General features: G+C 42.9%; 1 protein-coding gene across 1 annotated transcript; it reads right to left on the bottom strand.

Moving 5' to 3' along the window:
* Nucleotides 1–740: 740 nt before the first annotated feature.
* On the bottom strand, nt 741–25,356 carry LOC149432754 (B-cell receptor CD22-like). Its single transcript, XM_089665007.1, has 10 exons — nt 25,279–25,356; nt 21,504–21,585; nt 21,059–21,415; nt 13,728–14,018; nt 10,175–10,438; nt 8,590–8,835; nt 6,663–6,771; nt 2,570–2,603; nt 2,375–2,449; nt 741–971 (listed from the first exon to the last, which is right to left on the bottom strand). The coding sequence occupies exons 2-10, from the start codon at nt 21,544–21,546 to the stop codon at nt 888–890; spliced, it is 1,503 nt and encodes a 500-aa protein (XP_089521133.1). The 5' UTR covers nt 21,547–21,585; nt 25,279–25,356; the 3' UTR covers nt 741–887.
* Nucleotides 25,357–27,224: the final 1,868 nt, after the last annotated feature.

Below are 27,224 nucleotides of genomic sequence, written 5' to 3'. Positions count from 1 at the left end.
GTGCCCGAGTTTCCAAATGGTCAGTCCGCCCCTGTCCAGAGGTTTGCAGAAATTAGGGTTTTGCTGACTGTAGATATCCAATATTTTGAATTGCTGTTGACGAATTAGTGTGTTGGTAATGGAAGTACAGAAACTCTTAAGCTTGTCAGGGCCAATGTTATTAACATAGTTTACTACTTGTTGAGCGTAGATAAAATGATGGGAGGGTAGGACCATTTGTTCCATAATGCGGGTAAATGGTAAAACAGCTCATGCGGAGACATCAAAAAGTTGTACAACATCTACCAACCCATGGGTGGCCCATAAAGCATATGTTGCATGCTGCTATCACTGTGGGAAAGAGGAGTTTTTATGAATCAGGAGGTAGCGAGATAACCAAGGAGATAGGCCCAACTTGCGTCTGATCCCTCTCCAGGATATTATCGTGTCCCGTAGGAGAAGATTTTGTTTTAGAGGGGGCAGAAGAGAGCTTTCTGCTTTTTAAGGAAAACACTTACTTTTGCTAGTAACTCATATATGAGTAGGTAAAAGAAGTCCTAAAAGTCTCACATCACAGCAAAACCCTGTGAGGAGGTGTATGACAGCCTCAGCCCAGGCTCAAACCAGGCCACGTCCCAACACATTTCACTCCGCCCTTGGAGCTTAATCATGGGGTTCCATGTTGAGGGATGTGGCTTGGTTGAAGCCCGGGCTGAAGCTGTCATACACCTCCTTACAAGGTTTTGCTGTGATCTGCAACTTTTAGGACTTCCTCTACCTACCAGATGTTTCGAGCTGGGATGAGCTGTGTACTTGTCGTCACTTCTAGCGGTTTGCCATGCAAAAGGACCTGGTGGAGCCTTGAGTGGCACCTGTCATTTTTGTTGTAACTCATAAGTCCATTTATTTCATTCTGGTCTCTGAAGGTTTTCATAATGATTTTCTGAATGTAAATCCCTTCCATCATCTGTAGGTTGAGTAAGGAATGGAGGCTGTAAGAAAGAAAAATTGTATACATTATTTTATTTTTTATTTAATTAAAACCAAAGTCTTCAAAACCAAAATCAACCAGGCACGTTGTATGACTCCCCAGGACTTAGCTATGCTGGGCAGGGGCGGACTGACCATTTGGAAACTCGGGCACTGCCTGAGGGCCCGGGGTCAGTAGGGGGCCCCATGAGATGCCCCTGGTACCTTTTTCATAGGCTTTTTTGAGTTTGGGCAAGGACACAGGGGCCCCATGATCCCCTATTGCCCGGGGGCCCCATGAGTTGTCAGTCCGCCCCTGATGCTGGGCATACTGGAAGTCTAGGTTTAGGACATTCAACCTAGTAATAATGTGTTTCTTTGGACTGGTACTTCTCTGTTGCAGATGCCACAATAGCAACAGTTTTCAAATAAAAGACGCTCACCACTAAAATTGTCAGACCTTCCGAGAGTCACTGCTCAAGTCAAAGTCAATCTGGAAGATTCTTAAGCCAAATTTTGAAGTCCACGAATTCAGGAATATGCAAGACTGTAGCAGCAAAACAAAACCTATGTGCACCGAATAGTACAGATCATACTATTACCTGCCAACATTCAAATTCTTCTATTGCTCTTATGAAGACTCCATCTGTGCACACAATCCAAGCACTTGAACCCCGGCCAGGAGATGTGTAGCTGAACAGATCAACAGGGATTTCTGCTGTGGGCACCCCAGGTCCGTTTTAATAACATCATGGGCCCCTGAGAAAAGTAATGCACTGGAGCCCCTACAAGCCTGCCCCAATTTACGCACATACTCTCAAGAATGAAAGTATAAATAGTTGGTAGAATTAAATATATACTATAATGCCAAAGGTATTGGGCCAGCCTTCCAAATCATTGGATTCAGGTGTTCCAATGACCTCCATGACCACAAGTGTATAAAATCAAGAACCTAGGCATGCAGACTACTTCTACAAACATTGGTGAAAGAATGGGTCGCTCTCAGGAGCTCAGTGACTCCAAGCGTGGTCCCGTGATAGGTGGTCACCTGTGCAATAAGTCCATCCGTGACATTTCCTGGCTACTAAATATTCCACGGTCAACTGTTAGTGGATTTACAACAAAGTGGAAGCAATTGGCGGTTGCCAGGAGAACGGTACTTACCTGACTGCGTTGTGCCAAGTGTAAAGTTTGATGGAGGGGGGATTATGGTGTGGGGTTGTTTTTCAGAGGTTGGGCTTGGCCCCCTAGTTCCAGTGAAGGGAACTCTTAGGGTGTCAGCATACCAAGACATTTTGAACAATGTCATGCTCCCAACTTTGTGGGAAGATTTTGGGGATGGACGCTTCCTGTTCCAACATGACTGCGCACCAGTGCGCAAAGCTTTTGCTTTTCATGATTCAAAATACATCGGTGATTTCATTACCTTTACAGTATCATAATCACTTGAAATCTCTGTTTTCACAAGATCCATATACATGGCTTCTGGTTGTTGCGAGCTCTGGGGACAGGAAAAAAGGGAGAAAGAAAAACAATAATCGCAGATTTGGGTTTTATAAACATAACTTAAGAAAAATAGAGACTTTGCAAAAACACAACAAATTTCCTTTAAATGACGTACCTCACAGGTTGATGATGTCTTACATGCTTTAGTTCTATAAAAACAACAATAATAGTAATAATAATAATATCACTTTGTAGCAGTAATATTGATTTCTCATCACTTGTACACTAAAGGGGGTAAAAAGATAGATTTAAAGGATAGGCTCCGCCCACACGGCTGCATCATTAATTCACTGTTTCCTGTGAACGCACAAACTACAACTACCATCAGCCTTTGCAGCTAATACCTTACAGTATTGAATGGACCGCGGGGTCGTTGATGAGCAGCCTCGTAGTTCATACACCAGTCCTTCGGCTTGTCATCCCGTATGCAGATATGGACTGAAAGCTGCAGGGCTTGTCTGCAGGAGTCTGGTATTGCACCCCGGATCCAACAATCACAGGTGCAATGCTTTACAGGCTTCTTAGGGAAAAAATAATAAATGTATATATTTTTTTTCCTGCAAAAATATGTGCATTTATTATGTTTTCCCAAAAGGCGAACTTATCTTTTAAGTTCATCCCTAAACCACAAATTCATAAAAGATCAAAGTTCGATGTGTATGATATAAGATCCAATGGTCAGAAACCTGATTAAATCATTTTATTACATATTCTCACAAGTGGTTTTCTATACTTTTATGTTGATTGAAATGGAGTTTGCAAGTTCTCTCTGTGACTGCGTGGGTTTCCTCCTGGTTCTCCGGTTTCCTCCAAAGACATGCTGGTAGGTTAATTGGCTCCTGTCTAAATTGGCCCTAGTATGTGTATGTATGAATGTGAGTTAGGGACCTTAGATTGTACACCCCTTGAGGGTTAGGGACTGATGTGAATGTACAATATATATGTAAAGTGCTGCGTAAATTGACGGCGTATATAAGTACCTGAAATAAATAAATTTAAAAAATAAAATGTAAGAACATGTTATGGTTTGTGTACTAAATGGGTTGTTTTATGCATTTCCAATACTTTTTAACATATACAGGCAAAAGAGATCCCTTGCGTCAACCCAATCTCCAAAGCAGGCAATGAGATGCACCGGTGCTCAGACAACCGCTCCCGCAGGAAAGGTTCTAGCAGCGAGCGGGTTTGATTCATTTGCATTTTAACCCTATGTCTACATAAAGCCTTCATATTTTTATTAAATCCTGCCATGTTCTGAATTTTCCTGGACTTTCACTTTTTAGCACATATCTGATAACTTAGTTTATGTATGAGATGGAGGAAAAGATCTTTTTCCTGATTCACAGATTCACGGAGGTGAACATTCCCACCATGTCACCTACCCAGAAAAAAGTCATTGTGTAGTCATTGGTCTAGCTTTCCGTAGACCGAGCCAGGTGCGGACTGACCATTTGGAAACTCGGGCACTGCCCGACGGGCCGGGGTCAGTAGGGGGCCCCATGAGATGCCCCTGGTACCTTTTTCATCGGCTTTTTTGAGTTTGGGCAAGGACACAGGGGCCCCATGATCCCCTATTGCCTGGGGGACCCATGAGTTCTCAGCCCACCCCTGGACCGAGCTTTGTGATTACGGTAGTTGCCCCAGCTACTAAGCAACTGGGAACAGCCTTTGAGTCACACTCTATGGACCACCAGAGCCTGGGCTGCAGGAGATTGTGGGAGACTACTGTTTTGGCCAAAATGCCTGGCTATCTTTTGCCATTATATGAGAAAGTTAGTAGAAAAAGCTTTTTATTGGCTACTAGGGGCCAACACAAGCCATTGTGCTTCCCTCCATACATGAGGTCCAATGGTCACAAAGGTGTCTTATATATTTATTTATTTATTTCAGGTACTTATATAGCACCATCAATTTACACAGCGCATAACATATATATTGTACATTCACATCAGTCCCTAACCCTCAAGGGGCGTACAATCTAAGGTCCCTAACTTACATTCATACATACACATACTAGGGCCAATTTAGACAGGATCCAATTAACCTACCAGCATGTCTTTGGAATTTGGGAAGGAAACTGGGAGTACCTGGAGGGAAACCCATGCAGGCACAGGGAGAACATGCAAACTCCAGGATGGTGGTGCCGTGGTTGGGATTCAAACCAATTCTTATGACTATAACTAGCTTGGACCAAAAACAGACTGTTGCTTCCTTGGGTGACTTGGCTGCCTTACCTTGTATAAAAGAAGACAATTACAATCAGAAGGGTTCTATGGACCACCAGAGCCTGGGCTGCAGGAGATTGTGGGAGACTACTGTTTTGGCCAAAACACCTGACTATCGTTTGCCATTATATGAGAAGGTTAGGTAGAAAAGCTTTTATTGGCTACTAGGGGCCAACACAAGCCATTGTGCTTCCCTTCATACATGAGGTCCAATGGTCACAAAGGTGTCTTATCTATTTATTTATTTCAGGTACTTATATAGTGCCATCAATTTACACAGCGCTTTACATATATATTGTACATTCACATCAGTCCCTAACCCTCAAGGGGTGTACAATCTAAGGTCCCTTAGACAGGAGCCAATTAACCTATCAGCATGTCTTTGTAATTTGGGAAGGAAACTGGGAGTACCTGCAGGGAAACCCATGCAGGCACTGGGAGAACATGCAAACTCCAGGATGGTGGTGCCGTGGTTGGGATTCAAACCAATTCTTATGACTATAACTAGCTTGGACCAAAAACTGACTGTTGCTCCCTTGGGTGACTTGGCTGCCTTACCTTGTATAAAAGAAGGCAATTACAATCAGAAGGGTTCTATGGACCACCAGAGCCTGGGGTGCAGGAGATTGTGGGAGACTACTGTTTTGGCCAAAACGCCTGGCTATCTTTTGCCATTATATGAGAAAGTTAGTAGAAAAAGCTTTTTATTGGCTGCTAGAGGTCCATTGGTCACAAAGGTGTCTTATTAATTAATTATTTTTTTTTATTTCCGGTACTTTTATAGCACCATCAATTTACGCAGCGCTTTACATGGATATTGTACATTCACATCAGTCCCTATCCCCCAAGGTGCGTACAATCTAAGGTCCCTAACTCACATTCATACATACACATGCTAGGGCCAATATAGACAGGAGCCAATTCACCTACCAGCACGTCTTTGGAGTTTGGGAAGGAAACTGGAGGTGCCAGGAGGGAAACCCATGAAGGCACAGGGAGAACATGCAAACTCCAGGCAGGTGGTGCCGTGGTTAGGATCCAAACCAATTTCTATGACTATAACTAGCTTGTACCAAAAACTGACTGTTGCTCCATTGGGTGACTTGGCTGCCTTACCTTGTATAAAAGAAGACAATTACAATCAGAAGGGTTCTATGGACCACCAGAGCCTGGGCTGCAGGAGATTGTGGGAGACTACTGTTTTGGCCAAAACACCTGCCTATCGTTTGCCATTATATGAGAAAGTTAGTAGAAAAAGCTTTTTATTGGCTACTAGGGGCCAACACAAGCCATTGTGCTTCCCTTCATACATGAGGTCCAATGGTCACAAAGGTGTCTTATCTATTTATTTATTTACGGTACTTATATAGCACCATCAATTTATGCAGTGCTTTACATATATATTGTACATTCACATCAGTCCCTAACCCTCAAGGGGTGTACAATCTAAGGTCCCTTAGACAGGAGCCAATTAACCTACCAGCATGTCTTTGGAATTTGGGAAGGAAACTGGAAGTACCTGCAGGGAAACCCATGCAGGCGCAGGGAGAACATGCAAACTCCAGGATGGTGGTGCCGTGGTTGGGATTCAAACCAATTCTTATGACTATAACTAGCTTGGACCAAAAACTGACTGTTGCTCCCTTGGGTGACTTGGCTGCCTTACCTTGTATAAAAGAAGGCAATTACAATCAGAAGGGTTCTATGGACCACCAAAGCCTGGGGTGCAGGAGATTGTGGGAGACTACTGTTTTGGCCAAAACGCCTGGCTATCTTTTGCCATTATATGAGAAAGTTAGTAGAAAAAGCTTTTTATTGGCTACTAGAGGTCCATTGGTCACAAAGGTGTCTTATTAATTAATTAATTAATTTATTTATTTATTTATTTATTTATTTCTGGTACTTTTATACCAATTCTTATGACTATAACTAGCTTGGAACAAAAACTGACTGTAGCTCCCTTGGGCGACTTGGCTGCCTTACCTTTTATAAAAGAAGGCAATCACAATCAGAAGGATGACTCCAGCCAAAATCCCCAGAATCGGAAATAAAATAGAATGAATGCCAGTTGGGTTTTCATTGGTGTTGCTTTCTATGCAGAAGAAAGTTAGTAGGTACAATGAATGGTCATGTACAAATGTTGAGCTACGTTACATAAAAAAGTCAAGACAGCAAAGGCCAAGTCCCTTACAAGTTCAGGGTACAGGAAGCCTCAGGCATACTCTGATGATTGTCATCCAGTGGCCATAGTTTTGGATAGGGTGAAGATCTGATATCTCTATAGACAGTAGGTAAGACCATCAACTTATCTTTCATAAGGAAAACGTTGAAGAGGTTTGATTTTCCTAGGCAGCTGAGTTAAGCATGTTCATACATCAATGGATTCAAATTAAAATTGAGTGGCGCTTGACTTTTACCCATACATGTAACCTCCATTGCACATCTATGGCCAACTTAAAGACCAACTCTAGAGTTTTGTCTTTATTTTAATGGTGCCCCAGCATGATTTAACATAAAAATACAGCTCTGGCTGTAATACTCCCCCATCTTCTGTGCCATTCCCCACACTACTTCTTCTCCATCACAAGATGACCGTAGTTTTCCAGATCGAATGCATCATTGAAGCATCATTCAGCCCAAAAGACTGAGGAGATACTGTGAGTGAAGGACATCATGAACCTGGCCCTTGAAAAGGCATTATATCAGTTCCCTGCACTCACAGTGTAATGATGCAGATGGCGGCACTATGTCAGAACCTCTCTCTGTATCATTGAAAGAGAGCAAAATCCTTTCTTGTAGAGGTATAGACTCCAGAAAGAGAGAGAGATACATTCCCCCCCCCCCCCAATACACATCATTAGTAAGACCTCATCTGGAATATGCAGTTCAGCTTTGGGCACCAATTCACAAAAAGAACATTGGGGAATTCTTTCTTAGATATACAGAATATAACTGGATATAACATGTATAGGTAAAGTTGATCCAGGAAATATCCAATTGCCTCTCGGGGGGATCAGAAAGCAATTTTTTTTCCAGCAGGAGCAAATTGGATCGTGCTTTGTTGGGGTTTTGCCTTCCTCTGGATCAACTGTGGGTATAGGATTATAACTTTTTTTTTTACGGTTGAACCGGATGGACTTTTGTCTTTTTTCAGCCAGACTAACTATGTAACTATGTAGTTATGTAATTGAAGACCACCCACTGCTGGAAAAGAGACTAAGAGAAAGACCTTGCACATCAAGCTACCAGCCTAAAGACATACCACGGGCGGACTGACAACTCATGGGGCCCCCGGGCAATAGGGGATCATGGGGCCCCTGTGTCCTTGCCCAAACTCAAAAAAAGCCTATGAAAAAGGTACCAGGGGCATCTCATGGGGCCCCCTACTGACCCCGGGTCCTCGGGCAGTGCCCGAGTTTCCAAATGGTCAGTCCGCCCCTGAGACATACTGTATATAAATTTAAGAAAAAAATAATAGAAAATCCTGTTGTAGGTGACAATTCTTGCTGTGCAAAGCCAACTAAATACACATGGATGTATGTGACCCAGGGGCGGACTGACCATTTGGAAACTCGGGCACTGCCCGAGGGCCAGGGGTCAGTAGGGGGCCCCATGAGATGCCCCTGGTACCTTTTTCATAGGCTTTTTTGAGTTTGGGCAAGGACACAGGGGCCCCATGATCCCCTATAGCCCGGCGGCCCCATGAGTTGTCAGTCCACCCCTGATGTGACCCTGTCTCCTACTGTGCAAAGGCTAAACAGGTGATTTTTATTTCAGAACAGAATCGCTAGTATGAGCCTCTAACAGTAATCATACATATTTATTAAATTTGGGACACCATTATCTTCTTGGAAAAACTAATGGCATATTCTTAGAAGTATATGCAAAGAAAATTAACTTTATTTCTGACCTGTAAATACCAGCTCTGCGGAGGTGGAGCTTCCAGCTGTGCTGTGAGCAGTGCAGGAGTACGAGCCAGATTTATCTCCATCGCTGTCTAATACCAGGATCTGTTCGGTTTTATTCATTAGGCTATCTCCATCCTTGATCCAGGTGTAATGGGTCACATTGGGGTTGCTACTCATAAAAGCGCACATTAGCTCAGTGTCTTCCTCTGTTGGGTGATTCACAACAACTTGAACCCCCGTAGCAGCATCTACAGAATGCATATAAAATGTGTTGTTAAATAATATATGATAATCAGAGGCGTATTTACTAAACAAGGCGTTTGCCTAGGGTGGCAATTTTTAGGGGGGCGGCACCGACCCTTGGAAGAAGGGATCTTTTTGGCAGCGGACAGAGCCATGCAGGGCCGCCAGCAGAGGGGTCGCACCGGTACCCTTGCAGCGGCCCGGACAGCAGGAGGATTGATGTGGAGCGATGGTCCTCTACCTCTACCTCCAGCAGCTGACGAGCCAGGACCAGGGGACAGCCTGGAGCAGGGAGAGGAGAAGTGTCAGAGAGGAATAAGCCCGGAGGAGGTGAGCTGTGCTGTGTTCTGTGGGATCTCCCTGCCTCCCTCCCTGCACTGACGGATCGTATGGGACTGCACCCCCCCCCCCTCTCCTTCCTGCTGCCCGGAGATCAGCAGCCCTTGGTGCAGGTGTGTGTGTGCAGCCCCATACCATCTGAGAAAGGAAGAGAGAGAGAGAGGTGGGGAAGAGAGACAGAGAGAGAGGGGGGATGAGAGAGAGAGGAAAGAGAGGGGGGGGAAGAGAGAGAGGGAAGAGAGAGAGAGGGAAGAAAGGCAGAGGGAAGAAAGGCAGAGAGAGAGGGGGGGAGGGGAGAGAGATGGGGGGGAGGGAGAGAGAGAAAGGGAAGAGAGAGGGGAAGAGAGGGAAGAGAGAGGGGGGGTGAGAGGGAGAGGGAATAGAGAGAGAGGGGAGAGAGAGAGGGGAAGAGAGAGAGGAGGAAGATAGAAAGAGAGAAAGGGAAGAGAGAGAGGGAGGGGGGGCAGAGAGGGAAGAGAGAGAGGGGAGAGAGAGAGAGAAGGAAGAGAGAAAGAGGGAAGAAAGAGAGGGGAGAGATAGAGAGGGAAGGGGGAGAGAGAGGAAAGGGAGAGGGAAGAGTGACAGAGAGGGAAGAGAGAAAGAGAGGAGGGGGAGAGAGAAGAGAGAGAGAGAGAGATAGAGAGAGGGGGGAAAGAGAGAGGGGGAGGAGAGAGAGGGAAGAAATAGAGAGGGAAGATACAGAAAAGGAAGAGACAGAGGGGGGGGGAGAGGAAGAGAAAGAGAGAAGAGATGGGGGGGGGGACAGAGAGAGAAGAGAGAGAGAGGAGAGAGGGGGAAGAGAGAGAGAGAGATAGGGGAAGAGAGAGAAGGAGAAAGAAAGAGGGAGGGGAGAGAGAATCATATACAGTATACATACACACACTTATCTCACTCATTCATTAGGGGGGGGGCACTACATTTTTGTGTTGTCTAGGGCAACACAAAATCTAAATCCACCACTGATTATAATCTAACGGTTTGCCTCTATTATTGTAAGATACGTACATCGCACAGGTATCCATGTTAGTGGTGATTCTGCTCTCCCAACATTATTTATTGCAACACAAGAATAGGGTTTTGTGTCTTTGCTGATATTCAGTGCTCTGACTCTCTGATTTTCATATTTCAATTTACTTTTGCTGTTCCCGCGGTACCATTTGTATCTGTGTGGAGGAGGGTTAGATCTACTGGAGCATGTTAAAGGCACATCACTACCCTTCAAAAATTCTTCGTTTTTGGGTAAGCTGACCGTCACGTCTTTTGGTGCATCTGGTGAAGAAGAGAATATTTTTTGCTTAACTTATTCAGCATTAGAGCTTTTTTTTTTCTTGAACATATGTACAAATCTTCATTTCGTGGCCAAAAAAATTATGTGACCCCCCCCCCCCCCAGAACATTATATATATACTCTGAAAGCAGAGACCCTGTAGAATAAAAAAACATGATAGATGCAATTTTTTATGTTGCATGATATGTGCAAAACTGTTTCCCAAATGCAAATTTTCAGCAACAAATCTAATAAAATTAAGTTTAGTGCAAAAACACAAAATACAATACTTGTCTTTTGGTAAAATATAAAAGATGAGGTTGCGTCGAGTAAATGGATACCAAACAGGCCAAGTCTTCAAATTGGGTGAGCCAGTGATATTGAAAGAAACTGCGGTACCCACATATCTCAATAGGTGACTTTTAACCACTCGCCATCCGGCCCAGCAGTGCAGGGGCAGGTGGCCATTTATAAACGGCCTCCCCGTGCCCTGGGAGCGCGCAGCAAAGCGATCCAGTGCCCTCCGTGACATCATTGCTTACTACTTGTGAAATTTGTGAATGAACACAGAGGTCACATGGTACAGGGCTACTCAGAACAGCCTTGTACCATATTGCAAGCTGTGACCAATCACAGCTCACACAGTATTTCTCAATGGCTGCAAGAATGCAGCCAGAGAGAAGGAGAAATGATTGCTTTTACAGCCTTTATGGGTGTAAAAGCAATCAGTGCAAAAAAAAGAAAAACAAAATCTTCATCACCCCCCACAAGCAGTACAGAGTCACTATGGTGACACTGTACTACTAGGGTGATGGCATGTTAAAAAAAAAATGTAAAACCTACCTGGAGTTTGCATGTTCTCCCTGTGCCTGCGTGGGTTTCCTCCGGGTACTCCGGTTTCCTCCCACACTCCAAAGACATGCTGGTAGGTTAATTGGCTCCTGTCTATATTGGCCCTAGTATGTGTATGTATGAATGTAAGTTAGGGACCTTAGATTGTACGCCCCTTGAGGGTTAGGGACTGATGTGAATGTACAATATAAATGTAAAGCTCTGCGTAAATTGAATGCGCTATATAAGTACCTGAAATAAATAAATAATATTTTTAAAAAATTAAAAAGGTAAAAAATTTTTTTGAAAAGTTATAATTTTTGGTTATAAACTAATTTGGGTTATTTTATTTTTTTACTAAAAAAATAGCTGAATACATTTTGGCCAAGATTTATGAAGAAAGAAACAATTGCGTACTGTCCGTGATACTTTTTTATTTGCACTAACATACAATTTTGAGTACTGCTTGGACCTTGAAGAAGTGGACATACTTGTCCTCAAAATTGTATGTTTAATGCAAATAAAAAAAGTATCACGGACAGAACTCAATTGTTTCTGTCGCAAGTACACTAATATGGCTACAATCACCTGAAGAAAGAAAAAAAATATTTATTTGCAAAACTTTATTAAAAAATACTTTTTTTTCAAAATGTTTGGACTTTTCATTTATATTGTAAAAAAAATAAAAATCCCAGTGGTGAATAAATACCACCAAAATAAAGTCTCAAAACAATGCTAAAATATTCATATGGGTACAGTGTTGCATGACCGCGCAATTGTCATTCAAAGTGTGATAGCACGTAAAGCTGAAAATTGGCCTGGACAGGAAGGGGGTGAAAGTGTCCGGACTGGAAGGGGGTGAAAGTGTCCGGACTGGAAGGGGGGGAAGTGTCCGGACTGGAAGGGGGGGAAAGTGTCCGGACTGGAAGGGGGGAAAAGTGTCCGGACTGGAAGGGGGTGAAAATGTCCGGACTGGAAGGGGGTGAAAGTGTCCAGACTGGAAGGGGGGGAAGTGTCCAGGCTGGAAGGGGGAGAAAGTGTCCGGACTGGAAGGGGGGGAAAGTGTCCGGACAGGAAGGGGGTGAAAGTGTCCGGACTGGAAGGGGGGGAAAGTGTCTGGACTGGAAGGGGGGGAAAGTGTCCGGACTGGAAATGGGGGAAAGTGTCCGGACTGGAAGGGGGGGAAAGTGTCCGGACTGGAAGGGGGGGAAAGTGTCCGGACTGGAAGGGGGGGAAAGTGTCCGGACAGGAAGGGGGGGAAAGTGTCCGGACTGGAAGGGGGGGGAAAGTGTCCGGACTGGAAGGGGGGGAAAGTGTCCGGACAGGAAGGGGGTGAAAGTGTCCGGACTGGAAGGGGGGGAAAGTGTCCGGACTGGAAGGGGGGGAAAGTGTCCGGACTGGAAGGGGGTGAAAGTGTCCGGACTGGAAGGGGGGGAAAGTGTCCGGACTGGAAGGGGGGGAAAGTGTCCGGACAGGAAGGGGGTGAAAGTGTCCGGACTGGAAGGGGGGGAAGTGTCCGGACTGGAAGGGGGGGAAAGTGTCCGGACAGGAAGGGGGTGAAAGTGTCCGGACTGGAAGGGGGGGAAGGTGTCCGGACTGGAAGGGGGGGAAAGTGTCCGGACTGGAAGGGGGTGAAAGTGTCCGGACTGGAAGGGGGGGAAAGTGTCCGGACAGGAAGGGGGGGAAAGTGTCCGGACTGGAACGGGGGGAAAGTGTCCGGACTGGAAGGGGGTGAAAGTGTCCGGACTGGAAGGGGGGAAAGTGTCCGGACTGGAAGGGGGTGAAAGTGTCCGGACTGGAAGGGGGGGAAAGTGTCCGGACTGGAACGGGGGGAAAGTGTCCGGACTGGAAGGGGGTGAAAGTGTCCGGACTGGAAGGGGGTGAAAGTGTCCGGACTGGAAGGGGGGAAAAATGTCCGGACTGGAAGGGGGGGAAAGTGTCTGGACTGGAAGGGGGGAAAAGTGTCTGGACTGGAAGGGGGGGAAAGTGTCCGGACTGGAAGGGGGTGAAAGTGTCCGGACAGGAAGGGGGTGAAAGTGTCCGGACTGGAAGGGGGGGAAAGTGTCCGGACTGGAACGGGGGGAAAGTGTCCGGATTGGAAGGGGGTGAAAGTGTCCGGACTGGAAGGGGGTGAAAGTGTCCGGACTGGAAGGGGGGGGAAAGTGTCCGGACTGGAAGGGGGGAAAAATGTCCGGACTGGAAGGGGGGGAAAGTGTCTGGACTGGAAGGGGGGGAAAGTGTCTGGACTGGAAGGGGGGGAAGTGTCCGGACTGGAAGGGGGGGAAAGTGTCCGGACTGGAGGGGGGGAAAGTGTCTGGACTGGAAGGGGGGGAAAGTGTCCGGACTGGAAGGGGGGGAAAATGTCCAGACTGGAAGGGGGGGAAAGTGTCTGGACTGGAAGGGGGGGAAAGTGTCTGGACTTGTGGTTAAAGCTACATTTTAATTGACTGTAATACATACATTTGATGTTCAGTATTCCTGCCTTGAATGATGTTCTCCCATTTTGATACGTTGCTGTGCACTGAATTTGTGTTTTGTCGTCCTCATGCGAAGGAATATATCTGATTGTTGACATTTCTCTCCATTTTCCTCCAGATTGATCTTCAGATCGTCTCTCGGTTTGGCCAGGTTTGTCCCACTTTAGAGAAGGTGGATTGGAGCCACATGAGTGCACCACAGAGCATGAAACATTTTCAGGATGTCCTTCCACCATTTCTCCATTTCCAGTAAGTTCCGGCATGTTTGGAGTATCTGAAAAATGTTACGGTTAAGTTCCTAAAGTGAGGTTTAGAATTTTCAGTTTATATTCTTCAAACTAAAAGTAAGTAACTCCTACCTCACTTACTGAGTCTTGGCTAGAATGTCCCTCCAAGTCTTCATTGGCCTTCCAATATTTTTTTTCTTGCCATTGCTTACATTAGGCTCAATTCCCGAAGCTATCATACCAGGATAATTATCCTTTTTTTTCAAAAGTGACTATTTTCAGTTGAAGTAGCTTCCCTAGCGGTCTGATCAGGGGCAGACTGACAACTCATGGGGCAATAAGAGATGATGTGGCCCCTGTGTCCTTGCTCGCACTCAAACCACACCCAAAAAAGCCTATGAAAGGTACCAGGGGCATCTCATGGGGCCCCCTACTGACCCCGAGCCCTCGGGCAGTGCCCGCATGCTCAAATGATCAGTCCGCCCCTGGGTCTGATTATGTCAGTATTTCTGCGCTCAAAGCGGTACATTTTTTTGCATGGAAATATGTAGTTTTTTATTGTAGGCTGTAATTTTTAGGAATAACTCACTGAAATCTGTCCGAACAAGAGTCTAGTAAACATTCCGGATATGATAAAACTTGAAACACAAAATCATAAATTATAATATAATAAATAATCATAAAAAATAATAATATAATAATAATAAATTTAATTCAATAATATAATCAAACCAAAAACACTGAAATGTGAAATATAGCGCCAAGTTCGCACATCGCTGAGCAAAGTCGCAGAATTGTTTTCAGTGTCTGATGAGGAATTTCCCCCACGAATCATTATCACTCAATTCTACAAGTGGTTCTGATTTACTATCGCTGTTCTCTAGCCGGTCTAAAACCGCTTTTGACCTAAAGGGACGCTTTTTGGACACCATGAACGTTTCTCAGTCTCCAGGCAGAAAGGGCGGTAAAAATGCCAGCAGGGGACAGGACAAAGCACTCGGGACAAAATGTATGTGAAATGGTTTGATACAGGAATGTTATACTATGTGATTTTAGTGTATTTAGTGAATGTCACTTTTTCACATTTTCAAATTTTCCACCGTTCCGTCCCCCGTACGTTGTGACGTCGCAGGGAACGGAACCCGGAAGACAGATGCCGGAATCCGCCAGAGGACATTACTGGGGACACTGCAGGAGGAATATTACGGGAGCGCAGGACAAGGTAAGTGAAGAAGAGATCCCGGAGCAACGCTGCAGTTCCCTGAGTGTAGCTCGGGGTTACCGCTTGTGGTGCTGAAACTTTACCCCGAGCTACACTCGGGAATACCGCCAGGGGGGTTAAGAAAATTACAATCACATGGCTGAAAATAGAGAACCTTAGACTAGCGTTAGAGCTTTGTAAACTGATGCCCCAATAAGAAAATCGTATGAAAAATTTTGCAGAGCCACCCATTGAACGATTTTCTCTTGGTTGATGAGCGGGATGTTTTAACCGATAATGATATTGTGATCGAAAAAATCCGGTTGAGCAACAGTGAAAAATTTAGGTGTTTCGCATACGAACGACCGATTTTCTATGCGGCAGTATGACGGTTGTATCAAGCGCTATCACGCATGAACGGAAACAGAAGATGACCCGGATGGTTATGTCCGAGGAATCTTCGTAAACACAAACGAAAAATCCAAGTGTAAAAGTAGATCGGCCGAATGAGATCATGAAACCAGAATTCTGCAGATTATATTTTATGTATCACTATTTATGTATATAGGTCATGTCATAAACGATATTATACTCATTGCTGGTAATCGTTGTCTAGATCGCGCATTCTGGCCGGAAGGGCGTGTCTCAGTGGTTTCCCGAGGCAGGTGCGGGGGGTGCGGTCCGCACTGGGTGACATCGCCCGCACGGGGTGACACCGGACCCGCTCCACAAAAAGGTAAGCTGTAAAGAAAGCCAATGATCCCCGCAGGATGGATCAGATCTGTGGATTGGGGAGCATAATGGATCGGAGTCCGATCCATTAAGCTCAATCTGCAGATCCAATCCATTCTGCGGGGATCGTTGGCTTTCTTTACAGCTTACCTTTTCGTGGAGCGGGTCCGGTGTCACCCCGTGCGGGCGATGTCACCCGGTGTGCACACAACCCATGTCTCAGTGGGGCAAATTATACAATCATAATGTGAAGTTAAAATTGCTGCACTGCATGAAACAATGGTACAAACCATGATATAACTAAAAAACAAAGTGAAGAAATAAATATATATTTAGAAAAAATAGTAGAAAAAATATTAATATTGAAATAAAAATATAGATATCTGAATATATATATATATATATATATATGTATATAAATATATAAAATAAATACCACACAAAAAAAAAGAAAAAATATTTTAAGTATGAATCAAACCATTATATAACCAAAAAACAAAGTGAATAAATAAATATATATTAGAAGAAAAAGTAGTATAGAAAATATTAATTTTGAAATGAAAAAAAAAATATATATATATATATATAAACAATATATATATAAAAAATATATAAAATAAATACCACACAAAAAAAAAGAAAGAATATTTTAAGTATGAATCAAACCATTATATAACCAAAAAACAAAGTGTAAAGAAATAAATATATATTAGAAGAAAAAGTAGTATAGAAAATATTAATATTGAAGTGAAAATATATATATGAATATATATATATATATATTTATATATATATATATATATATATATATATATAAAAACAATATATATATATATAAAAAAAATAAATAAATACCACACAAAAAAAATAAAGAATATTGTAAGTATGAATGAAACCATTATATAACCAAAAAACAAAGTGAAGAAATAAATATATATTAGAAGAAAAAGTAGTATAGAAAATATTAATATTGAAGTGAAAATATATATATGAATATATATATATATATATATATATGAATATTTATATATATATATATATATATATATATATATATATATATATATACAATATATATATAAAAAAATATATATAAAACATATACCACACAAAAAATAAAAAATAAAGAATATTTTAAGTATGACTCAGATAAGAGTCAATCAAAAAATTAAGTTCAATCTATAACGTGTTCATTCAGTGAACCCTCCTTTGGACAATGAAGAATATATGCATCTGTCATCAATTCTCGTGCAGAGACATCCTCCGCTGTATATCTGCTCACCACACGCAGTGTGACCTCACATTATACAATGTTACGGTCTAACTGCACTTTTGGTCCCATATGGACTCAGAAGATCAGCTTGCTGAATGAAGACTCCAAAGTAAGCTCCCTCCTGATGAGCGTCTTTGTATCAGCCGTATTCCTCATTAAAAAGAACTCCACATAGTGCTTTATTCTTTTAAACTTTTATTCATCAATTAAACATATGAAATACCCTCACGTTCCGGAGGTGTATATTGCACCAGGTATGATGAAGATTCAAGGCAGAGCACAGGCCCACTTAGTGAATGCTATTGTGTGCTGTAATGTCCTTCCAAGAGCCCTTTGTAGAATACTACAAGGATGCCCTTGATAAAGTCACGTGATTAGTGATGAAACACGTCGCGGAGGAGTGTGCGGATAACGTCACCACGTTGCTATTCATCGGGATAGTGGCTTGTAGTACTCTACAAATGTCTCTTGGAACGGCATTACAGCAGGCAATAGCATTCACTAAGTGCTTTGCCTTGCATTATATTATGAATGGTGTCTGTTTTGAGCTGCTGAGATGCTGCCATCTAGTGTCTAATCAGTACATCACTGGATCTTCATCATACCTGGTGCAAAATAGACCTCCGGAACATGAGTGTATTTCTTATCTTTATGTTTAAATTAATAGCATTTCCATGTTGTGTGTACTGTGGGAGACCAGATATAGTGAATGCAGGGTCCTGGGAGACCAGATATAGTGAATGCGGGGTCCTGGGAGACCGGATATAGTGAATGCAGGGTCCTGGGAGAGCGGATATAGTGAATGCAGGGTCCTGGGAGACCGGATATAGTGAATGCAGGGTCCTGGGAGACCAGATATAGTGAATGCAGGGTCCGGGGAGAGCGGGTATAGTGAATGCAGGGTCCGGGGAGAGCGGTTATAGTGAATGCAGGGTCTGGGGAGAGACCAGATATAGTGAATGCAGGATCCAGGGAGAGCGGATATAGTAAATGCAGGGTCCGGGGAGACCGGATATAGTGAATGCAGGATCCGGGGAGACCGGATATAGTGAATGCAGGGTCCGGGCAGACCAGATATAGTGAATGCAGGGTCCTGGGAGAGCGGATATAGTGAATGCAGGGTCTGGGGAGACCGGATATAGTGAATGCAGGGTCTGGGGAGAGCGGATATAGTGAATGCAGGGTCTGGGGAGACCGGATATAGTGAATGCAGGGTCCGGGGAGAGCGGATATAGTGAATGCAGGGTCCGGGGAGACCGGATATAGTGAATGCAGGGTCCGGGCAGACCAGATATAGTGAATGCAGGGTCTGGGGAGAGCGGATATAGTGAATGCAGGGTCTGGGGAGAGCGGATATAGTGAATGCAGGGTCCGGGGAGAGCGGATATAGTGAATGCAGGGTCCGGGGAGAGCGGATATAGTGAATGCAGGGTCTGGGGAGAGCGGATATAGTGAATGCAGGGTCTGGGGAGACCGGATATAGTGAATGCAGGGTCTGGGGAGACCGGATATAGTGAATGCAGGGTCCGGGGAGAGCGGATATAGTGAATGCAGGGTCTGGGGAGACCAGATATAGTGAATGCAGGGTCTGGGGAGACCAGATATAGTGAATGCAGGGTCCAGGGAGACTGGATATAGTGAATGCAGGGTCCGGGGAGAGCGGATATAGTGAATTCAGGGTCCGGGGCCAACCACAGCTAATCACAACAAAACAAACTGAAGTAATCTATTTCATTCAGTAAAATGCACATTTACTGTACATTTATTGCTATAAACAATCATAATGTTTAAAAAATACTGACCACTCCCCCAAAGTAGAACAATGTTACAATGGTAACATTATATTGCTCTGGGCACAATGTGTTAAAAAAAAAAATTGTAAAAAAAAAGAGGAAAAAAGGTTAGAAAAATATATATATATATTTTTTAATTAGAAAAATAAAAAAAAATTACTATCCCCAGTCGGTGTCCCTGATTACTGCCACACCAGTTATATGATGACGCTGTACTGCACTGGTGACAGTATGTAAAAAAAAAAAAAAAATTGTGAACATTTTTTTTTTTAATTCTCAAAAAAATAAATGACAAAAAAAATTACAACTTCAAAAAACTCGCCATGACTGTTACTAAGTACGTTGGACTGTCTACTTTCCAAAAAGGGGTCATTTGGGGGATATCTATACCGTCTTGACTTTTTTGACCGTTAAGAAATGGGATTGGTCATCAGTCCATCAGAAGTGATCGATTTTCAGATATATCTCGAATTTTGCAAGAAAATCTAATGTCAGACTGCTCCACTAGTTAAAAAAAATTGGGGTTCTAATGATACCGGGGTGTAGCTATTTTTTTCTATGGTGAAAACCCAAAAGAAATGTGCAAATAAATATTATAAAACAGTGCTACTCAACACCCCCAACCTGTCTTATTTAGACATACTATTCATAAACCTCAAGTGCTATAGTGCAATTAACAAATCAAAATTCCACCTAACTCTGGACTTGGGTGCTGCCCTGAGCAGGGGCAGACTGACTATTTGGAAACTCAGGCACTGCCCGAGGGCCCGGGGTCAGTAGGGGGCCCCATGAGATGCCCCTGGTACCTTTTTCATAGGCTTTTTTGAGTTTGAGCAAGGACACAGGGGCCCCATGATCCCCTATTGCCCAGGGGCCCCATGAGTTGTCAGTCCACCCCTGGCCCTGAGGGACATGAATCAGTGACAAAAGAAAGAAAAAAGTACATTTGCGAGTCAGATGTAAATAATTTGGCGGAGCTAGCGGTGACATCACCGCTAGCTCCACCTAGTTGTGCTGTTATTGACCAAAGCATTGCACCTGATTTGATTGACCTTTGGCCGATCACAATGCACGAATGGCCAATGTTTGAGTCGAACTTACGTTTGGCTTGAACATCAAGTCCATCACTTAATTGACCTTGGCCAATCGCAATGCACGAATGGCAAATGTTTGAGTCAAATTTATGTTTTGCTCGAACATCAAGTCCATCACTTGATTGACCTTGGCCAATCACAATGCACGAATTGCCAAAGTTTGAGTTGAACTTACGTTTGGCTCGAACATCAAGTCCATCACTTGATTGACCTTGGCCAATCACAATGCACGAATGGCCAAAGTTTGAGTCGAACTTATGTTTTGCTCGAACATCAAGTCCATTACTAGTCACTGCCACAGGTGTAGTGCCCGGGAAGGTAGCTTGATAATTTTGAGCCTGTTAATTTATCAGTAACAATATTACTGAGCTACACTGATTAAGGAGTGTATAGACACTCCAGGCCAGTGGTGGACTGACCATTCAAGCACTCGAGCACTGCCCGAGGGCCCAGGGTCAGTAGAGGGCCCCATGAGATGCCCCTAGTACTTCTCATAAGCTTTTTTGGGTATGGTTTGAGTGTGGGCAAGGACACAGGGGCCCCATGATCCCCTATTGCCCGGGGGCCCCATGAGTCCTCAGTCCGCCCCTGCTCCAGGCTGATTGTTGCCCCTCCACTGTTACTCAATTAGTGCTGGCCATCTCAATTAGCCTCATTGGTGGCTCCGTCCTGCTGGTCATCGTATTGTTACAGATCTCTTCTCATTTGTATGTGGGGTGGGGGGACAAGATTCCTGGGCATCCGCCTTAAGTACTGTTTTTGCATTCATTAGACATCCTGTGTTGGTGGTCCCTTCAGTGGCTACAGAAACTGTAATGAAGCTCCAACAAAGGTTCTGATGCTTCTAACAATAGAACTCAATGAAGATTTATGCTCAAGTCCAAGTAGCTTACATATATGCAAATAAATATAACATATGGCAACCTACAATCCCATACCCTGAACTGTGCTGCCTTATGCAGCCTACCCACTCCCTCCATAAAGAAACATTTACCTTTGACATGAAGCTGTAGCCTCCTCTGACCTTGTTTTGACCAAGCATTAGTGTCCTGATCTTCTGCTATTCCTGGGAAATAGTATTGATCACCATCATCACTTCTCACAGGGTCTATCCTCAGGGAACAGCTATTACTCCCAGGTACTCCTGAGGTTCTGTTTCTGTAATCATTTATTATTGAAGAACTTCCTTCACTGTTAAAAATCTGAGTGTATTCTTTATCTCGAAGTAAATACCAAACAGTACTGGATGTCGTGGAACTCATTTGAGGGTAGAATGTACAGGGAATCTCCACACAGGACCCAATCAATCCAATTATTTCAGTAGGGAACTCCCACCTCTGACACACAAGTCCTGGCCAAACACATGAAAATATCAGTTACATTTTTTTTTGTGATAGTTTATAGTTATCAAGTTTCCTCAAAATATGAATCTACTTTACCTTGAAAAAGGGTGAGGAGCAGAATCTTCTTTGTGATACCCATCCTGTGCTGGTCAGAGACAATGTTCAATCATGGATGTGGCTGTAAAAATTGTATATACGGTACAATTTTAATTTGGAACAAAAAAAAGACCACGAGGGTCTGCAAAGATTGTGTTAATAAACACCAAACTTCATTCCTTCCTCTTTCTTCTCCGTTTACTCATCAGCTGTACATACTGTAGCTGCTCTTCTTTTGTTCCATCCTTTATTTCTACTTTTTTGTGTCCTTGGTGGACATCGGCCAACATGTCTTTGCACCTTACATACCCAGAAACAAAACCTACACCATACATATTACCTCCCCTATTCTTTCCATCAATGTTTGTTTCTAGCTAACAAATCATTTCGATATTGATCTCTATCAGATATTGATCTCTACTGCCCCTTACTAGGGGTTCTGTAATCCAAGAACACTTAAATGTTTCTATGCAATGTTTCTCGTAGGATGTGGTTAGAGATTTTCTACATTTCTGTGTTGACATGATATGCCTTCTATGTTGCCTGTTTGGTCATTACAATGTGTGTGTTAAAAACCCAATAAATATTCTTGTAGCCTCCCTGGCGGTATTCCTGAGTGTAGCTAAAGTTTCAGTAAAGTTTCAGTACCACAAGCGGTAACCCCGAGCTACACTCGGGAATACACTGCAGCGTTGCTCCGGGATCTCTTCTTCACTTACCTTGTCCTGCGCTCCCGCGATGTCCCCCCTGCAGTGTCCCCTGTAATGTCCTCCGGCCGATGCCGGCATCTGTCTTCCAGGTTCCGTTCCCTGCGAGCGTCGGGACGTACGGGGGACAGAACTGGCGGGAAATTTGAAAATTGTAAAAGTGACATTCACTAAATACACTAAAATCACATAGTATAACATTCCTGTATCAAACCATTTCACATACATTTTGTCCCGAGTGCTTTGTCCGGCGCCCTGCCTGCATTTTTAATGTTCTTTCTGCCTGGAAACTGAGAAACGTCCATGGCGTCCAAAAAGCGTCCCTTTAGGTCAAAAGCGGTTTTAGACCGGCTAGAGAACAGCGATAGTAAATCAGAACCACTTGCAGAATTGAGTGATAATGATTTGTGGGGGAAATTCCTCATCAGACACTGAAAACGATTCTGCGACTTTGCTCAGCGATGTGCAAACTTGGTGCTATATTTCACATTTCAGTGTTTTTGGTTTGATTATATTATGGAATTACATTTATTATTATTATATTATTATTTTTTATGATTATTTATTATAATATAATTTATGATTTCGTGTTTCAAATTTTATCATCCCCGGGATGTTTACTAGACTCTTGTTCGGACAGATTTCAGTGAGTTATTCCTAAGAATTACAGGCCTACAATAAAAAAAATACATATTTCCATGCAAAAAAATGTACCGCTTTGAGCACAGAAATATGGACATCATCAGACCGCTAGGGAGGTTAAAAAAAAAACACCAAAAAATCCAAGCACTAAAATCCCAAATTGTAAGAAGCCAACCAATCATCAGCTGCTGATGCCACACTAAAAGCAGTGATGAATAGAATCCAGAGGAACAGTGATCAAGGAGAGGCTTGTAGTTGTTGTGATAACCCAGCAGTGCACTCCAATAAAAGATATACATTTATTCCAATAAAAGAACAGTATAGCCATCCAATAACAGCAGTATTTAATGCCCAGTTGTGGCCATGATGGAATATTATTATTATTATACAGGATTTATATATTATTATTATTATTATTATTATACAGGATTTATATATTATTATTATTATTATTATTATTATACAGGATTTATATATTATTATTATTATTATACAGGATTTATATATTATTATTATTATTATTATTATTATTATTATTATACAGGATTTATATATAATTATTATTATTATTATTATTATTATTATACAGGATTTATATATTATTATTATTATACAGGATTTATATATTATTATTATTATTATTATACAGGATTTATGGCGCCAACAGTTTGCGCAGCGCTTTACAATATAAGGGAGACAGTACAATTGCAATACTTTCAGTACAGAAGGAATAGGAGAGCCCGGCTCGTGGAGCTTACAATCTAAAGGAATATCCGCTCACCTAGGCAGCACAAGCCCCCGAACAAGAAATCACCATTGCAATCATCATCCACTCTGGTTCGGGGGCTCGTACTGTCTAGGTGAGCGGATATTCCATCATGGCCACAACTGGGCGTTAGCTACTTCTGTTATTGGATGGCTATACTGTTCTTTCATTGGAGTACACTGCTGGGTTATTACAACTATAGCCTATGTCTTTGAGCACTGTTCCTCTGGACCCCAAAGATTGTGTTAAAGTGGAACTGAAGGCAGAAAATACTTACCTCTCCTAGAAAAAGTCCCAACCAGAGGCGGACTGACAACTCATGGGGCCCCTGGCCAATAAGGGATCATGGGGCCCCTGTGTCCTTTCCCAAACTCAAAAAAGCCTATGAAAAAGGTACCAGGGGAAGCTCAAGGGGCCCCCTACTGACCCCGAGCCCTCGGTCAGTGCCTGAGTTTCCAAATGGTCAGTCCGCCCCTGGTCCCAACCCTTGCCGGAACCGTGATCTTCTCCAGTGTGCCGGCTTTTTGGCCTTCTTCATTGGCTGATGCGGGATGATGTCACTCGTGCACATGCACAAGGGGCTGTCATTCTGGCACACATGGATTGGGCCGGCAGCTGTAAGCTGAGCATGCGCAGCTCAGTTTACATGGGGGATCGCTGAGAGCAGACAGGTAGACAAATTTCATTTTAGAAGAAACATTAGAAAATTCTACCCGCTCCAAGCGAATAATAGTGGTAATTTAGTTCCTCTTTAATTTATTCACTTCACTTCCTATCAGGGGCGGACTGACAACTCATGGGGCCCCCGGGCAATAGGGGATCATGGGGCCCCTGTGTCCTTGCCCAAACTCAAAAAAGCCTATGAAAAAGGTACCAGGGGCATCTCATGGGGCCCCTTACTGACCTGGGGCCCTCGGGCAGTGCCCAAGTTTACAAATGGTCAGTCTGCCCCTGCTTCCTATTCTAGAGTTAGTTTTTTGGGGGTTTTTTAACATTTTTTTTGGCTCTAGATGGACTATTATTTTTTTATTTATTTCAGGTACTTCTATAGCACCATCAATTTATGCAGCACTTTACATATATATTGTACATTCATATCAGTCCCTAACCCTCAAGGGGCGTAAAATCTAAGGTCCCTAACTCACATTCATACACACACATACTAGGGCCAATTTGGACAGGAATCAATTCACCTACCAGCATGTCTTGGAGTGTGGGAGGAAACTGGAGTACCTGGAGGAAACCCACACAGGCACAGGGAGAACATGCAAACTCCAGGCAGGTGGTGCCATGGTTAGGATTCAAACCGACCACCTTTGTACTGTAAGGCAGAAGTGCTAACCATTTAGCCACTGTGCTGCCCATTCCAGAGTGAGTTTTAACGTCTTAATCAGACCTTTGTATTGGGGAGGGGGACTTACGGCAACTGTAAACATTTACTTGGAGATCAGTAACTGTAGCAGAGAAAAATCAGGTTTTCTGCCCTGGCGGAGAGAGACAGCTGTGGTCGATCGGAAAATGCTACAAAAAAAAATCAGCATCTTCTACTAATCAACAAAAAAGCAAGAGTATTGAAAACATGACAAAGACAAAATGGAAATAAAACACGGAGTAATAACATTCTGATTGTGTTGTCATTCTAATTTTTTTGTCAGCTTACCATATTAGATACTGGCTCATCAGCTCTTGTGGATGTTAGATTTCAGAAATGAGAAGTACAGGATGGAAGTACATAGGACACTTAAGTACTGCCCGAACAATTTGCAGAAGTTGAGTCTTTGTGGTACTTCCTGAAGCGAGCGATTTCCTGCTGATAATAAAACTATGATAAGGTGGGGTATTTTATTCATTTGTAATGTATACATTTGTCATCTATTATTTTATACTTTTCATGTACTATTTATATAAATATTTGATTTTATAAAAATATATATATTTTTTTTGTAGCATTCACACAGAACAGGGAGAGAGGCTGAATACAAAGTAGATGTGTTTTAGATAAGGAAAGGAAAGGAAAGGAAAAAAAGGAAAAGGAAGGGAAAGGAAAAAGGGGAAAGGAAAAGACAGGAAAGGAAAGGAAAGGAAAAAGAAGGAAAAGGAAAAAGAAAGGAAAGGAACGGAAAAAGGGGAAAGGAAAGGAAAAGGAAAGGAAAGGAAAGAAAAGGAAAAAGGGGAAAGGAAAGGAAAAGAAAGAAAAAAGAAAGGAGAAATGGGAAAGGAAAGAAAAAGGAAGGAAAGGAAAAAAAGGAAAAGGAAGGGAAAGGAAAAAGGGGAAAGGAAAGGAAAAGAAAGGAAAGGAAAAGGAAGGAAAGGAAAAAGAAAGGAAAGGAACGGAAAAAGGGGAAAGGGAGGGAAAGGAAAGGAAAGAAAAGGAAAAAGGGGAAAGGAAAGGAAAAGAAAAGAAAGAAAAAGGAAAGGAAGAATGGGAAAAGAAAGAAAAAGGAAGGAAAAGCCAAGGAAAGGAAAGGAAAAATGGGAAAGGAAAGAAAAAGGAAGGAAAGGAAAGGAAAAAAAGGAAGGGAAAGGAAAAAGGGGAAAGGAAAAGAAAGGAAAGGAAAGGAAAAGGAAGGAAAGGAAAAAGAAAGGAAAGGAACGGAAAAAGGGGAAAGGAAAGGAAAAGAAAGAAAAAGGAAAGGAAAAATGGGAAAAGAAAGAAAAAGGAAGGAAAAGGCAAGGAAAGGAATGGAAAAATGGGAAAGGAAAGAAAAAGGAGGGAAAGGAAAGGAAAAGGAAAGGAAAATGCGCATTTATGCATTTGATTAATTGGAATTTTATTTAATCTTGTTGATGGTTTTATATTTATTTGTTATAGCACAATATTTAATTGTATATTTATTTTTGTCACTGCATTATTTCTTTTTTTTTTTTGTTTGGGCTGCTTTCACTGGTCATTGTAAAGATTTATGGGGTGATTATTGTTATATTTATTATTTAAGGCAGCAGCATTATATATGTTTAATTTATTCATTCACTTATGTGAGTTGTTCACTATTCACTCATCAAGTTGTTAGGTCATTTCAAATTATTTATTTTATTTTAATTATTTTTGGTGCGTGGTTTGGCTCGGTGAATATACTTTTGATATACTTATTTGTTCAATGCCTGAATAAAGAAAACGAATGCAGCCACCAAATTCAAAGCATAGCTCCACCCAAGAGGGGAAGACTGCTCCCCATTAAGGATTGGCACATTTGGGAGGCGCGGGTACCCGAATTTGACAGGTACCCGCTCCCACTTCCAGTCCGATTGCCTAGGCGATCGGAAACGGAAGGTGTCCTCCCTTCCACCATCCCTGTAGTCTTTTGGGACACGTGACAGGTCCCAGAAGACTACAGGACCATTCATGAAGCGCAGCGCTACTCGCGCATGCGCAGTGGGTACCCGGCTGTGAAGCTGCAAGCTATCACAGCCAGGTGCCCACACTGAAGATACCGGCCTCCTGGAATACAGGACGGCCGGTTGAAATGGGCTGCGGGGGACACACCATGGGACTGACGGACAGGTAAGTGGCTGTTTTTTAAAAGTCAGCAGCTACAGTTTTTCTAGCTACAGACTTTTATTTTTTGACAGGTTGAGTGGAACTCCGCTTTAAGAACTGGTAAGCTG

Source organism: Staurois parvus, unplaced genomic scaffold, assembly GCF_062004578.1.
Source record: "Staurois parvus isolate SC_StPar_1 unplaced genomic scaffold, SC_StPar_1.0 ptg002113l, whole genome shotgun sequence".
NCBI lineage: Eukaryota > Metazoa > Chordata > Amphibia > Anura > Ranidae > Staurois > Staurois parvus.
This window is presented reverse-complemented; position numbering and strand designations above follow the sequence as displayed.

Excerpts from the sequence above, each read along its gene's own strand:
- LOC149432754 (XM_089665007.1), bottom strand. The coding sequence starts at position 21,546 with ATGGGTATCACAAAGAAGATTCTGCTCCTCACCCTTTTTCAAG. Across the intron at positions 10,439-13,727 it reads AGGAATACTGAACATCAAAT|ATGCACCAAAAGACGTGACG; the intron begins GTATGTATTACA and ends CTTCTTCACCAG. Across the intron at positions 6,772-8,589 it reads CGCAGAGCTGGTATTTACAG|AAAGCAACACCAATGAAAAC; the intron begins GTCAGAAATAAA and ends TCTTCTGCATAG.